This window comes from Hipposideros armiger, unplaced genomic scaffold, assembly GCF_001890085.2.
Source record: "Hipposideros armiger isolate ML-2016 unplaced genomic scaffold, ASM189008v1 scaffold_595, whole genome shotgun sequence".
In the NCBI taxonomy this organism is placed as follows: domain Eukaryota; kingdom Metazoa; phylum Chordata; class Mammalia; order Chiroptera; family Hipposideridae; genus Hipposideros; species Hipposideros armiger.
This window is the reverse complement of record NW_017731945.1, coordinates 191,507-208,519: the sequence shown is the minus strand read 5'-3', so window position 1 is coordinate 208,519 and position 17,013 is coordinate 191,507. Positions and strand designations below refer to the sequence as shown.

General features: G+C 38.2%; 1 protein-coding gene across 1 annotated transcript in view; it reads left to right on the top strand.

Annotated features, from left to right (window-relative positions):
• Positions 1-17,013, top strand: part of PRIM2 (DNA primase subunit 2) — a 254,367-nt gene that overhangs the window by 230,881 nt on the left and 6,473 nt on the right. The window contains exon 12 of the mRNA XM_019624588.1: positions 9,099-9,167. Within this exon, the coding sequence (XP_019480133.1) occupies positions 9,099-9,167 (69 nt within the window). The remainder of the gene's footprint in view (positions 1-9,098; positions 9,168-17,013) is intronic.

Genomic DNA, 17,013 nt, shown 5'->3' with positions numbered 1-17,013 from the left:
GAAAAGGTCATTTTGCATTGAGATAATTAGATGTTCTGTTAGTTTCTTGGATTTGAGGATCCAGCTCTTTCCATAGGTTTGGGAAGTTCTTATCAATTATTTATTTGGATAGGCTCTCTGTTTCCTTCTCCCTCTCTTCTTCTGGTATAACCGTTATTCTTATATGCTTTTTCTAATCGAGTCAGATAGCTCTTTTATTTTTTTTAAACTCTCAATTCTCTCTCTTCTTTGACCTGAGTTCCTTCTAGATTTCTGTCTCCAGGATCACTATTTTTTTTTTCTTCTACCTGGTCTGCTCTGTTTCCTAAGCTCTTTAATTTGTTCTTCATCTTATGTATTGAGTTCTTCACCTCTAGAATTTCTTTTTGGTTCTTTTTTACAGCTTCAGTGTCTTTGTTAAGGTTATCCTTTGGTTCACTGGTTTTATTCCTGAGCTCATTGTACAGCCTGAGTTTTTTTGTATCTCTGAGTTTTTTTAGAGCTATAGCCGTGAATGCTCTGCCATTTAATTCACAGTTTTCTGTGTCTTAGAGTTGCTTTGCTGGAGATTTTTCATTTTCTTTTTAAGCTACCTTGTTATCTTGGTTATTCATGGTACTTTATGGATTATTTCTCTACCTGGACATTTGAGAAATTGAATTCATTTTTAGGTGCTGTCTTTCTCTTGTTTTCCAGTAGATGGTGCTATAATGCAAGTTTTTGCTTTCTCTTACCTGCACTACTGGGACTTACAGGGTCTTGGTGGGTTAATGTTGCCTTCGATGTGGAAAATGTCCTATATTCCCTGAAGAGGTAGGCGTCCCCTTTGTGACCTGGTCACCTTGGTCTCAGGAATCACCCTCGTGGTGGGATGTGGCACCCTATGAGGTTCCAGGCCTACAAGTTCCCGATGCTGCTTCCCTGTAACCAGAGGCTGCCAGCCATGCTGCACTATCTGAGGTGTCCCAGCTGCATCTACTGGGTTCCTCTGTGATGTGTGGGGAAGGGGTGTGTGGCTGGGGGTAGAAGGGTGCTGCGCATCTGCAGCTTTGTTTTTTCTACTGAGTTTAGCCATAATGGGTACCAGATACTCAGGCTGGAATGTTGCTTTTGCCTCTTTAGCCCTCCCTGGGCAGCTGCGAGTGGGCTGTAACTGGATAACTCCACTGCTACTCTGTCAGCTAGAGTCAGGCAAGCAGTGAGGTGAAGGGTGGGGATGGATTCACACATCTGTGTAGCAAGCTTTTTTAAACCTTGTGGAAGAACTAAATTAAATTAGTAATTTTTTCCCGTGTGGTACTACATAAGAAAAAGGAAGAAATGGAAAGCAATGGTCTAATTGCAGAGGTTCTAGTAAAAGTGTTCTAAGACTGAAGTCAGTTGCTTTGGTGAGAAAAGACATTTATTTTATTACTCAGTAAACATGTACTGAACACTCAACATGTCACCGAGTTTTCAGTATGTTCAGATCTGGACGTAGAAAAAAAGATGATTAAGAAACTGTTTTAGAGCTTTTAGCCTAGTGGAGTAAAAAGGCATAATTAACTATAATAAAGTATTGGAATCACTTTAATAAAAATATATTCTAAGTGCTAGTTGTAGATTCAGAGAACAATTTGCTGAGGAGGGAGAGGTGTGACATCAGAGAATATTTCATGTAGGAAATGATATTCGAATTGGGTTTGAAAGTTGAGTAGGAGTTTCCCAAGTAGAGGGAAGTGAGGCTGCTTGCACATAAGCAACAGCATTCATTCATCATCCACAAATAATTGGGTGATGACTGTATTCCAGTTACTATCCAAGACGCTGGGAATACAGTGATGAACAGCACCCCTGCCTTCACGGAGCTAATATTCCAGTGAGGCAGACAGACAATAAACAAGTGTGGTGAGAGCAAACTAGACCAGGTAAGGGAACAGAATGAGATTTGGGGGAGGCGAGCCTGTTTAGACAAGGTGTCAGGGTGTGTTTTGAGGAACCCTAGTCCAAGGAGATCTATGAAAACAGGTTCTGGGGATAAATCAGTTGAGAAATACCACCCCAATAAGTCCTGCCATAAAGAAACTGAGATAATTCTGGATTAGACCAAATCAAACAATGCATTAGACGAGAAAAGCCGCTCGTCATCACTAGGCTTGTGTGAGCTAAGGGTACTGTGGGAGAAGCTGGACTGGAGTGTGGAGACTCCTGTGGCTTGGGGTGCAGGGGCGGGGTCCAGGGAGGGAGACTGTGGCCTGAGGAGGAGGCTTTTTGAACCGTGATGAAGAAAGAGTTTGTGCCCCATCCATGGCTGGGAGCCAGCAATGCCAGGATTAGATGCGGATTTTCGAGAAGTTACTGTGGTGGCAGTTTGGAAGCTGTCTTCAGTAAGGAAAGAATAAATCTAGAAGCTTTGTGATAAGAAAAGAGCATGATGAGGGTCTGAACAATGGAGAGGAAAAGGTAGGCTTTAAAGACATTTGGAGGTAGAATCAATTTAGTCAGATAGCTAAGTTTGTAGACAAGGAAGAGTGAGTCAGAAACATTCTTGGCATCTAATGTTTGAAATGAATGAAAGTTCATCTTCAAGAGAGGGAAGCTCGCCCCTGATCTGCCAGTAAATGAAGGTCACAGCCGAGTTGTAAGGCAGCGGAGGCTCAACTTTGCTGAGTGTGTGAGAAACAGAAGCAGAGTAATGTGTTTAAAAGCGTTCCAGACTCTGCATCTCTCTCACGTTTTCTCCCATCTTTGAAGTAAAGGAAGGTTAAAAATGAAGTGGGAAAAAAATCAGCATGGCCCACTTTTGAAAGGTTGTGCTTTTGAGGGAGAAACAAGACAAGCTTATGGCTTTTAAATAAGACAGAATAGGACCTTGAATCAGAGACAGATTAACTGCATGTCTAATTGGTGAGTGCCGCGTACCTAGCTGTACAGCACTCCGCTCGCTCACCGTAGCCAAGGACCAGCAGGTGGCTACATTCTGCAGCCAGATAATCATCTGGACCTCACTGGCAGACACTGAGCAAAGGCAGAGAGGAATGTGCCTGGCAGGGAGTATTAGAGAGATTAGGAGGAGAGAAGGAAGTGTGGCTCCAATGTAATCCACGTTTCTATGGTATATTTGTTTACACGTGTGTCTAAATATAAATATAGCATTCCCCACCAGTATGTTTTATCACCCGTATTCCTCAACTGGCTAAGATCTATCACCAGTCAAGCGAGGAAAATACCACCTTATTTTCTCTTTGTTTTTCCACTACAAGGATACCTTGGTGAGCCACTTCATTAGAATTCAAAACCAAATTTAGCAAATACAAATACAATGGATATTTTCTTGTAAAAATGACAAACTGCAGTGTTTTTAAAAAGATTTAATTTTCTTCTTGGTGGACTTTATATTTTTAACTATTTTTTATCAGCCGACTAGAGAGAAAAAAGTTAGAGAATATGAATTACCAAAATACAGTAGTTTCATATCCCTCACTCCTTATTTTTCTTAGCCTTTTGATTACTAGACTAGAACAATAAATGGATTGTTATGCTTGACATTTTGTACTATAGTCTGGAAGTATTGGCATTAAAAATCCAAAGTCAAATTTTCATTTGAGCCCTATTCTTAGATCTTCATAGAAATTTTTTTCTGTAAATAATGAACTTGTGTTTTCAAATATGCCTTTATATCATCTGATTGTTCAAATTGTTTGATTGTATTTTTCTAAAGCAGAATTAGGAAACGTCCAGCCTGGGTATCAGAATTAGCATTTGGTTTGGTTTCCTCCCTGACAGCTTCCCTGTTGGTATTAATGCTACTTCCAGAATGGAACGTGAAAACTGGAGCGTTCGCGCCATTGCTCAATGGAACACTCCTTTTGTGAGCTGTGGCTTACACTTTGACGTTTACAGGCTCTGAAAATAGCAGATTGTAGACTCCATTTCATTTACCCTATTTCTCTGGTGTTGCACATTTTTCTTTTACCTTCCTGGTTGTTTCCTTTCATCTCCTTACATTTCTTCCTCTCAGTGAGTTTCTGCCTTTGTAGTAGGTGTTTCCCTCACCCACCCTTATCTCTGACCCTCACTCTGACCAGTCCCTGCTGGCTAAACTCCATTCTCGGGGGACTACCCCTTTAAGAAAGCAAACACAGTTTGTGAGATTGGAGGTCTAGCCTTCACAAGCTGTGTGGGCAGAACAAACACTGTCAAAAAGCACTGTTGCCTGACATCTTCATTCTGGTTTCTCAACAAAATTTTTTTTTTCTTTAAAAAATTTTAATGTCATATTCAACATATGATTCTAACACTAAATACAGAGAGTGTCAAAAAACTGTATACACATTTTAAGAAAGGAAAAAACTATTAAAATTGTAATACTCAATATATGCTAATAACAAAAGATGAATACAAGTCACGTTTGACTTCTGCAATTACAGGAGATACACAAAGTGGTTACCATTAGCGTCCAGACACTCCTGATTACAGCAAACTACTGCTTGAGCAATGTTGACCAAAGTGTCAACCCTAGTATATATTTTTTGTGGCACCCCTAGTATATATAAGCAAGCACATAATGAATAACGATAGCCCTGCAAGCTGCACACCCCCCAGCATTTTTTAAAAAAGATTAGGTACCTAAGTTCAAAATTAACACATTTTACTTTGCGAGGGTGAAAAGGATAACTATTGCATTGTTCTATACACCTGAAACTAACAATAAAAAAATTAAAAAAAAATTAACACATTTTTTTCTTCATTCTTGAGAAAACTTCAAAGGAAAATTTTAGTTTCAAAGAAAAACATACCACTTTTGGTTAAATGCTAATCTTTCAGAGGTTCACAGTATCTATATCTATCTATCTATCTACCTATATATATATGTATATGTATGTATATATCTCAAGCCTATCTGTCCACAGCCCTAGGACATGGACTGTTCTGTTAAAACTTAGCACTTTAAAAGAAAGGTCACTTGAATTATGACTAAGCAAAAAATTTAAATCCTAAATGAGACCAATTATTCCAAAACCCTGCATTGCAGGAAATGAGGATGGCTCAGTAATCAGAGTCATGCATTTCAACCATCATTGCAGAACCATCCCTCTTCAGCCTTACTGAGTTAGTGGTGAGCATTCTCAGCATCTCAGTGTTACATTAACACAAGCGGTTCATTCACTTTGGGAAAAGCAGTCTTTCTAGGGTACGTAAAACATATTGTAGGGAGTTTAGCTTTTTTCCCCAAATTCTCTTTCACAGATTCTCCCTCAGGCATCTGTCCTTGGATTTTGGTGTTTCTTTGCTATGTTTCTATTTTTGCTCCTGTTTCACTAACTGAATTTTAGTATCTTGCTCAGACCTCAATTCTCCCTTCCTTCCTTTGATTTTTAGGTTTGCATGCCCTGCCTTGGAGTCATGCAACCCATCAGCAAGTTGCACCAGGACCATCCTCAAAGTAGACATATCTGCACAATACCTCTGTATAGTGTTTGCCAGTGATGTTAATCTCAGAAAAATCTAAGAAAATAGGTGCAGAAAAACTGCCAAGTCGCACTCCATATACAAATGGTAGAATATCAGAATCACTTGTGAAAATTATGAAGTGAGGAGGAGGGGAGTGTTGGTGACACTGACACATATATTACTGCATAAAAAAGCATCTTTGTTAATCATATTGCTTAGTGACTAATAAATAAGTGGCATTTTACATTTATTTTACACGATAGTTTGTTACTTAATACTTGTATTTTACTGAGTTTTCAAACTAGTTAGCTTTATTTAGGACATCAGTTGGGATGGGGATGTTGAATGATAGGTAATGCCTTTTTCCCAAACAGTGAGGAACAGGCTCCTGTTTGAGCATGTAGAACAGCTGTTTTTCAAAAACAGTTTATGATCATTAGGTGGAAAATGTTTCTGTATCCAAATCTGACCACTTCTTACCACCACGACTGTTACCACCCCATCCAAGCCTACATCATTGATTCCCTGGATTCTTGTAATGAGCTCTTGGTCCCCCACCCCAGCCTGTTCCCAACACCAAAGACAGAATAATCGTGTTATCAGTTCACATCACCCTTGTGCTTAGAACATGGCAATAGCTTCCCATTTTACTCAGAGAAAAAGCCAAACTTCATTCACTGGTCCACTATATCTCTGTAATGTAGATCATCACATGAAATTAAAAGTATATATTTTTACTGTTGGATGTTTTTGAGTAATGTTGCACATTTTCTATCTTAATTTTAAAACACTTAAGTATTTTATATTCCTCTTAAGGAAAACAGGATCATTAAGTTGCAAATGATTTTTTAATTTTTAATTCTTTCTGCAGTAAATGGCCCTCATAGACAGATACCACTCTATTTTTAAAAGGATATGTTTCTTCATCTCTGAAATGAAGATAATACTTAACCAATAACACCTAATCACCTCAAAGCAGTTTTTTTCTTGGATTTCTCCTGTTGGCTCTTGTATTGTGTCCCCATATCTCCATTACTTGATATTCTTTCTCCTTCTCTAGCTCTTCTCCTTGGCCTAAATTTATGTCTTTCTTTGAATAGTTTTTCCAGCCAGTAAAAAATACTCTCTTCTTCTTTTTTCCATTACACCTTTGTACATGTGCAGAAACTTTTATCCACTGAAATATGCTGTGACACGATCGGTAAAATTTTTTACAGATAGATGGCTAAATGATTTATTTATGGATCTTCAGGAAAATTTTAAATAGAAACTCTTTTTAGGAAGATAAAGCAAAAAAAGTAAGAGGAAAAGTAAATAATTTTTGTTAAGGAAGAGCCTCTTCTGGGGGTGGAATGGGACTGTGGGGGTTGGAGGCATTGTTTTGTGATTAATCTAAATTTAACGTTTTTGACTGAACCTAAAATTTCAAAATACATAAACCTATTTCTCACATTCTGTGGCTTATATGTTAGTTTTCCTTAACAGTTTTTTTTAAAAGATTTTTTTATTGGGGAATTGGGGGATGGGAACAGCGCTGGGGAATTGGGGGGAGGGGAACAGACAACTTGCTATCCTTTTGTTCTTCAGTCTAGTTGTGGAGGACGTTGCTTCACTGGCCCAAGTTGGCACCATCATTGCGCTCTTCCTGGACGAGGCAGATCAATCGCCGGCTTCTGGACGGCCGCTCACGGCGGCTGCTGGCCGCTCATGCTGGCTGCTGGCTACATACGGTAGCCCATGGCAACCCTCTGCCGCAGGGGCTGCAGCCTACACTGTCGCAGGTGACAGACAGCAGCCCAGCTCCAGGTTGAGCTGTTGTTCAGCATCTTAGTTGTAGAAGGCAGTGTCACTGGCCCTCATATGTGGGATCTGAACCGGGGCCCTCGGGTATCCCAAGCCAACTCTTAACCAACACGCCACTCTGCTGGCCCCATAACAGGTTTTTTTTTTAACATATACGTATATCACCCAACTAGATATTAATATTTCTTGTGTTTCTTTATAGCATGTTTCCCAAGCATATATATTCCGATTGTATGTATATAATGTTACATATTTACTTTGCAAGGAAGATATTTAAATATATTACTTCTATTTTTATATATATATATAAAAACAAGAAATACGTACACAGAATAAGATATTGGATTCATTGTTTTGTTTTTACATAAAAGAATTTGTTATATACCACACAGTTGAGCTTTTTGCTTATTTCTGTGAATTCATTTTCTCTTCAGGTAATTTATGATTATTTAAACTTTATGTCTTTGCTTCTCCAAAATTGTAATTCACAAATATTCAGGTATTGGTATCATTGGTGTTTGCCAACAATCAATTCAAGTTCATCTCAACATAATTTGAATTACCTATGGGTAAAAACATTAGTAAATATGAGCTGAGAATGTTAGAATTACTTGGAAAACTTTGTGACTTTTTTCACTTTAAAAAATGTATAGTCATTTTAAATTGATTTATTTATAGTTATTTTAAATTGATTTATTTTTCAGTTTTGCTCTAATAACTCAAGAAAAGTGGACAGGTCAAATAGACAGATAGGCAGAATCCTGGGGGCTCTGATTGGTTGACATTTACACAGGCCTTTTATACAGGATTTAATTACAAGGTGACCTGAAATTCAGAAATGTAATCTATACAACAATCAGGAAAACAATTCTTTTAAGCACACTCTTGTCAGTATTGTATGATGCCTATTCTGCAACTGTAATTTGTTTGTGTATCTGTTAAAAGATGTAAGCTATATTCAGTAATGAAGAGAGCAAGAATTGAGACTTCATGTACATTTCTTTTTGTCATAGGAAGGTCAGCCTTTTGAAAAGCGATAGAAATTAACATTTCTCCAAAATTATATTTCCCACATTTGAGGCTATCTCTTAATTCCAGGCTAAATATACACTTTATTTATTTGACGGGGGAGGTGATGAAACTTTCCAAATTTCAACTGGTATTGCACTCTGCTGATAAGAATGGGAGTTTTCACCTCTCTGAAGAGATTACATGAAGTAGAATTGGAAAGCAAATTGTATTTACAAAAGATAGGATGATGTTCCTAATAGGTATTCAGAATTGACTATTCACTCTCATATTCTGCTGAGCTTTACTAGAAATAACTTCATTTCAAAAAAGGACAAATCTGATTGAAGGTAAAAGCATTCCCTCTCCACAAATACTCGTCCAAAGGGTTTACATTGAATTTTCCTGATGGGCACGCAGCTGTATTTTATGCTGCATCTGTATAAACTGGTAATGTGGAAAATAAAAATCTAAATAGTATATTTGATTGCTTCGTGCACCAACCATTTAGATTACCAGATTTATATCTACAATTTTAGAAGAGAGGTTGCAATATGATGTTCTGACAATAACTGTCAAAGTCATAATACTCAGATCTATTTTCATCTTGTTGTCAAGGTAAAGTTATTGAAATTCACAGTTGGTAGGTCAGAAAGATCACTTACTATCGCTTGTCATCTGTGGTTTAATGCTGACCTAAATGGCTACTGTATAATGTCAAAATTATCACACTGTCCGGGCTGCAAAAGTACAACATGCTACATGATTTAATGCAGTTCCTGTCTGGAATGAAGATGACTAACAACCATGAGCTACAGTGGTTTAGAAGAAACTTAATTTGTAATTCTTCTTTCTCTTTTTTTCATTCATTTTAGATGTTGGATTTAGTAAAAGGGACACATTACCAGGTAGCCTGTCAAAAATACTTTGAGATGACGCATAATGTAAGTAAATTTTTAAACTTTATAACCTAATTCTTTGTCTTTTGTTGCTCTGTTTCATTCAGGGTTTTTAGTTGCAGCCATAGAAACCACTCCAGCTATTTTCAGCAGAAAGGGATTTACTGCACAGTACTAGGTAGCTTATAAAATTTATAGAAGGGCCAGAGAATGAAGCTTCCATGTTCCAGGACCAGGAATATTGTTACTAGGAGAAGCTACATCATGAGAAAACCTTACTGCAGCTGCCACCTACCACTCCACATCTAGGGATGAGAACAAAGATCAGTAAACTTTTTCTGTGAAGTGCCAGATTGTAAAAATTTTAGGCTTACAGCCCATATGGTCTCTGTCACACAGCTCAGCTCTGCTGTAGTAGTACAAAAGCAGCCATATAGTATGTAAGTGAGCAGGCAGGGCTGTGTTGCAGTACAACTTTATTTACAAAAACAGATAGTGGGCTGGATTTGACACATAGGCCCTAGGCAGCCAACCTCTGGAGTAGATCTAGAACTTTTGCCACAGCTGCCCAGAAGAACCTAAGGCTTTTGCCATCTTCCTTGCAGAAAATCTGATCCTTTTAACATGAGTAACACCTCATGTTACTCTAATTTACTGCCCAAGTCTTGTATTTATCTGCATGGCAGAACCTAGGTTACATGGTGGACCCTTAACTGCAAGGGAGTCAGGTAAACGTGTTTGGTTTTTATCTTGCCAGCCTCTTCAGTGCAAAAAGGCCTGCTATCATAGATTCTGAAAGGTGTAAAACAAGGGTCAACAACTCAAAGGCCTACAGAGGTCAGGCAGATAACCCCCCCAAAATGAATCTGGCAGAGATTAGCCCAGAGGGTATGGTAAGTAGGAACTGTGGTGCACTGAAAAACTCATACCCTGGTAAAGGCATTCACATTGACAAGTTTTAAGACCCTGCACAGGTTAACAACACATCTGCAGGTGACATTCAGCCCACCAACCTCCAGTTTGCAACCCCTGACCCTGATCATGGATGGCCTCTTAACCAGGACAGACATTCAAGAATGGACTTGGAGATGGACCTCTTGAAACCTTCCTTCTATGAATGCATACATGCTTTTGTGCTTTTTTTTCCTTTTTTCTTTTGAGTCTGTTGTTTCCTGGTTTCAAAGTGATCAATAGCCCTCCCCAAAGATGTTGCAATTATTGACTTTATCATTAGCTATACTGTGCTATACTAAATTTTATAATCACTTTTATATTTTTTAGTTTTCATGAAATAAAGTTTCATACATAGTTTGTGGTTATGTAATTGCAAATTTCTTGATAAAGTATTTCATAGGAAAAATACATCCTATAATATGGCCAATGATGATGAAAATAATAATGATATCACCAACATCTATAGAACCCTTAATGCATGCCAGGCACAGTACAGAGTACTTTGGATGCATTAGCTCTTTTGATCCACACGACAGTACTACAGCGAGGTACTATTTTTATCCTCATTTATGAATAAAGCCTAGAGAAGCTGAGCAACCTGTGTACAGTGATACTGCTTATGAGGTGTAGAACTTATATTTAAACTAGGCTGTTGAGTAACTCATCTAAAGCTTATGAGCCTAACCAGGATGGTGCTGTTCTACAATATCTGGTACTGGAGTTGTACTAACTACTGTTGAGATCATTATCATTTTCCTTTCTAGATTTATGATCTATCCTTCATGATCCATCCTTCAAGTTTACATTAAAAAAACAAAACAAAACACAAAAAACTGAGGCCTAGCAATTCTATGTGACTTGCCCAAGGTACCACCACAATTGGTTAATAGGAGATCTGAAACTAGAGCCCTGGTGGGTCTAGTTCTCTTTCTATTATACCTAAATGTTAAAAATATTATTCTTATTTAAAGACTAAGAATTGAGAATAGATTTCCAATCAAGATGGCAGAGTAGGTAAATGCTGTGCTCACCTCCTCCCACATCAAAATTACAACTAAATTATAGAACAAGTCATTGAGAATCACCTGAAGTCTAAGGACATACTGAAGAAGCCATATCAAGACTGGTAGCTGTGGTGGAGATGCGGAATGGGCAGGTCTCACACCCATGGTGTGGTGATTAAGAATCGGGAGGGATATCTTGTCTGCAGAGATCCCCCTGAAGAGTGAGGGGTCACAGGGCCAGGAAGAGGAGTCCCTATAACATCTGGCAGTGAAAACCAGTGGGGATTGCATCCAGGAGGGCTGCTGGAGACTTAGAGGCTGCAAGTTTTAAAGGGCCCACACACAGACTCACTCACTTATAAACTTGCTCACTCTGGTCTCCAGTGTAGATGTAGCAGCCTAGAAAGCACCAGGGACATAAGGGGAGGAACTAAATTGATTAGCTTTAAGGCTGGAGAGTCAAGACAGCTTTCTCAGGGGATGGAAGGACTTGGCAGGCACTGTTGTTCCTTTGTTGAGCCCTCCCCTCACCCAGCCTACAGGTGCAGGTGGGGACCAAATCTGAGCTCTCTATTAATCTGGTCAACACTGTTTACCCTGTCCTGCTGATGCCCTGAGACCCACCCAATTCATGCACCTGGATGACCCTCTTCCAGCAGCTCTTCCACACAAACAGCCTGCCTTGGCTCATGCTACAGACTTTCCTAAAATCTCTCAAAGGTCTACAAACTTCAAACAAGCAGCGCCTGGCCTCAGTGTGCCCTGTACCTCTTGCTGAACTACCAAGCACAAGCATGACTGGTCTGAACTGACACTATAACTTCCATCAGGTAGCTCCAAGCCTGGCTTAAGAAGTGGCCAGTCTTGGCTTGGAGCATAACCTTAACTAAATGGCCACAAACCAGGCACAAGTGACAGCTGACCTCAGCTCACATCGTGATGCCCACCAAAGGGTCCCAAGCCCAACAGTAGTGGCAGCCAGCCTCAGTTTGCAGAATAGCCTCTCCTAAGCACCTCCAAGCCCAGCATAAGCAACAACAATCTTCAGATCACTTTGTGGCTCCTACTGAACAGCCCCAAGCCATACAGGCAGTGGCTGACCTTGACCTGCACCAGAGCCCCTCCCAAGAGGCTCCAGAACCAACATACTTGGAAGCCAGCTTTAGAGGACACCAGAGCACCGTCCAACCAGCTCTACAAGTGACAAGGCAAACTTGGCCAGCAGTAGAGCCCTGCTAAAGAGACTTCTGCTCCTTGGGGTCATCCCCTGCACAACAACTCATCTATTGTAGTCACAGGCAACACTCACCGCAAGTTAGCCTAAGGGTCAGTCTCACCCATTGATGTGCCAACAGCAATCAAGGCTCAACTGCATCAGGTGAGCACACACAAACCACACAAGTGACTTCCCTGGAGCACCCAGCTCAGGTGACCATGAAGACTGTGCTATATAGGACACCTATTGTATAAGGCCACTCTGCCAAGACCAGGAGACTAGCAGATCTACCTAATACATAGACACAGATATATGGAATCAGCCAAAATGATGAGAGACAAAGAAACATGTCCCAAACTAAACGAAATGGAGATAAGCAGTATACTAGATGCAGAGTTCAAAGCATTGGTTATAAGGATGCTCACTGAACTTAGGGGAAGAATAGATGAACTCACTAAGGACTTAAAGAGATAGGAAACAAAAATGAAGATAGAAAAAAAAAGAACAACTCAGAAATGAAGATTGTAGTGACTGAAGTGAAGACTACATTAGTAGTTATGAAGCAGAGGATTGAATCAGCAATCTGGAAGACAAGGTACTAGAAACCACCCAATCAAACAACAAAGAGAAAAAAATCAAAATAAATGAGGAATTTAAGGGACCTCTGGGACAACATCAAGTGTATCAACATTCATAGGGATACCAGAAGGAGAAGAAAGAGAGAAAGGGATTGAAAAGCTGTTTGAAGAAATAATGACCCAAAACTTCCCTAACCTGGCAAAGGAAATAAACATACAAGCCCAGGAACCACAGAGAGTCCCAAAAGAGATAAACCCAAAAAGGCCCACACTAAGACACATCATAATTAAAATGCCAGAAGTTAAAGACAAAGAGAGAATCTTAAAAGCAACAAGAGAAATGCAGTTAGCTACCTACAAGGGAGCCCCCATAAGACTGTCAACTGATTTATCAACAGAAACTTTGCAGGCCAGAAGGAAATGGCACAAACTATTCCAAGTTATGAAAAGCAAGGACCTATAACCAAGGTTACTCTACCCAGGAAAGCTATTACTTAGAATCAAATGACAGATAAAGGGCTTCCCAGACAAGAAAAAGCTAAAGGAGTTCATCACCACCAAACCAGGATTATAAGAAATGGTGGGGATTTCTTTAAAAAGATTTTGAATGGGAGTAAGAAAATATTGGAAATAAAAAAATTCTCACTGACAAAGTCAAACACTTAGTAAAAGCAGTGGATCAATCAACATTTTCCACGATAGACCACATGTTTGGCCACAAAACAAGTCTTAGTAAATTTAAGAAGATTGAAATCATATCGATTATCTTTTTCGATCAAAATGGTATAAAACTAGAAATCAATTACACGAAGAAAACTGAAAAGCACACAAACACTTGGAGGCTAAATAACGTGCTACTAAATAATGAATGGGTCAATAATGAGATCAAGGAGGAAATCAAAAGATATGTTGAGACAAATGAAGACACAATGTCCCCAAATCTATGGTACACAGCCAAAACAGTTCTAAGAGAAATTTATAGCAATACAGGCCTACCTCAAGAGCCAAGAAAAATCTCAAACAATTTAACCTTATACCTAAAGGAACTAGAAAAAGCATAACAAAACCCAAAGTGAGTAGAAAGAAGGAAATAATAAAGATCAGAGTGGAAATAAATAAAATAGAGTCCAAAAAATGCAATAGAAAAGATCAATGAAACCAAGAGCTGGTTCTATGAAAAAAGGTAAACAAAATTAATAAACCTTTAGCCATGCTCATCAAGAAAGAGTTCCCACATAAAATCAGAAATGAAAGAGAAGTGACAACCAACACCACAGGAATACAAAGAATTGTAAGAAAATAATATGAACAATTATATGTCAACAAACTAGACAACCTGGAAGAAATGGATAAATTCCTAGAAACATACAGTCTTCCAGGACTGAATCAGGAAGAAACAGAAAATCTGAACAGACCAGTAACTACTAACAAAATTAATCAGTAATTAAAAGACTCCAAGCAAACAGAAACCCTGGACCAGTTGGCTTCATAGGTGAATTTTGCCAAACAGTCAAAGAAGAATTAGACCTTTCTGAAACTATTCTGAAAAATTGAAGAGGCTCCTAAGCTTGTTTTATGAGGTTAGCAGTACTCTGACACCAAAACCAGACAAAGACACTATAAAAAAAGAATTGTAAGTCAAAATCATATCAGATCAATAGATGCAGAAAAAGCATTTGATGAAATCCAACATCCATTTATGATAAAAACTGTCAGCTAAGTGGGGATAGTGAAAACATCCCTCAATATACATAATGAAGGCCATACATGACAAACCCACAGCTAACATCATCATCATACTCAGCAGTGAAAAGTTGAAAGCTTTTTTAAGATCAGGAACATGACAAGGACGCCCACTTTCACCATTTTTTTTCAGCATAGTATTGGAAGTCCTAGCCATGGCATTCACACAAGAAAAGCATGTAAAAGACATCCATATTAGGAAGGAAGAAGTAAAACTGTCATTATTTCCAGAGGAAACCCTTAAGATTCCACAAAAAAACTATTAGAACTAATAAATTCAGTAAAGTGCTAGGATAAAACAATTAATATTCAGAAATTGGTTGTATTTTTATATACAATAATGAACTATCAGAAAGAGAAATTAAGAAAATCCCATTTACAGTTGCATCAAAAAGGGTAAAATACCTAGAGGTAAATTTAACCAGGGAGGTAAAAGACCTGTACTCAGAAAATTATAAGACATTAAAGAAAGAAACTGAAGAAGACACAAATAAATGGAAGCATATACCATGCTCATGGATAGGAAGAATTAATATTGTGAAAATGTACATACAACCCAAAGCAATCTATAGACTCAGTGCAATCTCTATCAAAATACCAATGGCATTTTTCCCAGCACTAAAACAAAGAATTCTAAAATTTATGTAGAACCATAAAAGACCCCAACAGCCAAAGCATTATTGCGAAAGAACAAAGTTGCAGGTTATCACTGATGTCAAACTATACTACAAGGGTAGAGTAATCAAAACAGCGTAGTACTAGCATAAAAACAGACACACAGACCAATGGAACAGAATAGAGAGCCCAGAAATAAACCCATGCATATGGTCAATTAACCTTTGACAATCAGGCAAGAATATAAATGGAGTAAAGACAGCCTCTTCAATAAATGGTGTTTGAAAAACTGGACAGAGTCACGCAAAAGAAAAAAAAGAACTAGACCACGTTCTTATACCATATACGAGAATAAATTCAAAATGGATTAAAGTCTTAAATGTAAGATCCCAAACCATTATAAAGCTCCTGGAAGAAAACATTGGCAGTATGTTCTCAATGTATTTTTTTGGATGTGTGTGTTGGGGCAAGGGAAACAAAATAAAAAGTAAATGGGACAACATCAAACTGAAAAGTCTTTGTACAGTGAAGGAAACCATCAACAAAATGAAAAAAACCTGCTGAATGGGAGAAGATACTCGCCAATGATACATCTGATAAGAGGTTATTATCCAAAATATGTGAGGAACTCATACAACTTAACACCAAAAAGACAATCTTCATTAAAAAATGCGAAGTGTACCTGAATATTCATTTCTCCAAAGAGGACAAACACATGGCCAATAGACATTTGCAAAGATGTTGAACATCACTAATCATCAGGGAAATGCAAATTGAAACCACAGTGAGATACCACCACAATGAGGATGGCTGTCATCAATAAATCAACAAACAAGTGTTGGAGAGGATGTGGAGAAAAGGGAACCCTTGTGCACTGTTGGTGGGATTGCGAACTGGTGCAATCACTATAGAAAACAGTATGGAGGTTCCTCAAAGAATTAAAAATATAATGGCCATATGACCCAGCAATTCCCCTTCTGGGTATTTATCCAAAGAAACCTCAAACACCAATTCAAAAAGAAGTATACATCCATATGTTTATTTCAGCATAGTTTATAATAGCCAAGATCTTGAAACAACCTAAATGTCCATCGATAGAGGAATGGATAAAGAAGAAGTGGTACACATATACAATGGAATACTTCTCAGCCATAAAAAAGAATGATATCTTGCCATTTGCAACAACATGGATTGACCTAGAGGGTATTATGCTAAGTGAAATAATAGGTCAGAGAAAGACAAATATCGTATGATTTCACTTATATGCAGAATCTAAAAAACAAAGTAAAACAAACTCATAGATACAAAGAAAATAATTGATGGCTTCCAGATGGGAGGGGGGTTGGGGTGTGGGTAAAAAAGGAGAAAGGGTTAAGAGGTACAAATTGGTAGTTACAAAATAGTCATAGGGGTGTAAACTATAGCATAGGCAATATAGTCAATACTGTAAATATAACTATGTTGTCAGATTTATCAGGGTGATCACTTTGTAAGTTATATAAGTGTCTAATCACTGTTGTACACCTGAAACTAATATAATATTGTATGCCAACTATAATTGAAAAATGAATAAAATGACAAATTCTCATTAGTTTTATCAGAATAGGAAAATCACCAGTTAAGTCACAGATGTTTTGTATTTTCAGGACTAGTTTTACCGTGACGCTTTTTCTTGAAGACTGTGTTCCTTTATTTGCTCACTCTGCTTGAGAATTTTAATTTTTTATGTTCTTAATTATTTGTGAACCCTTTTTGTTAAGGGGCCTCAGAACTTTCACATA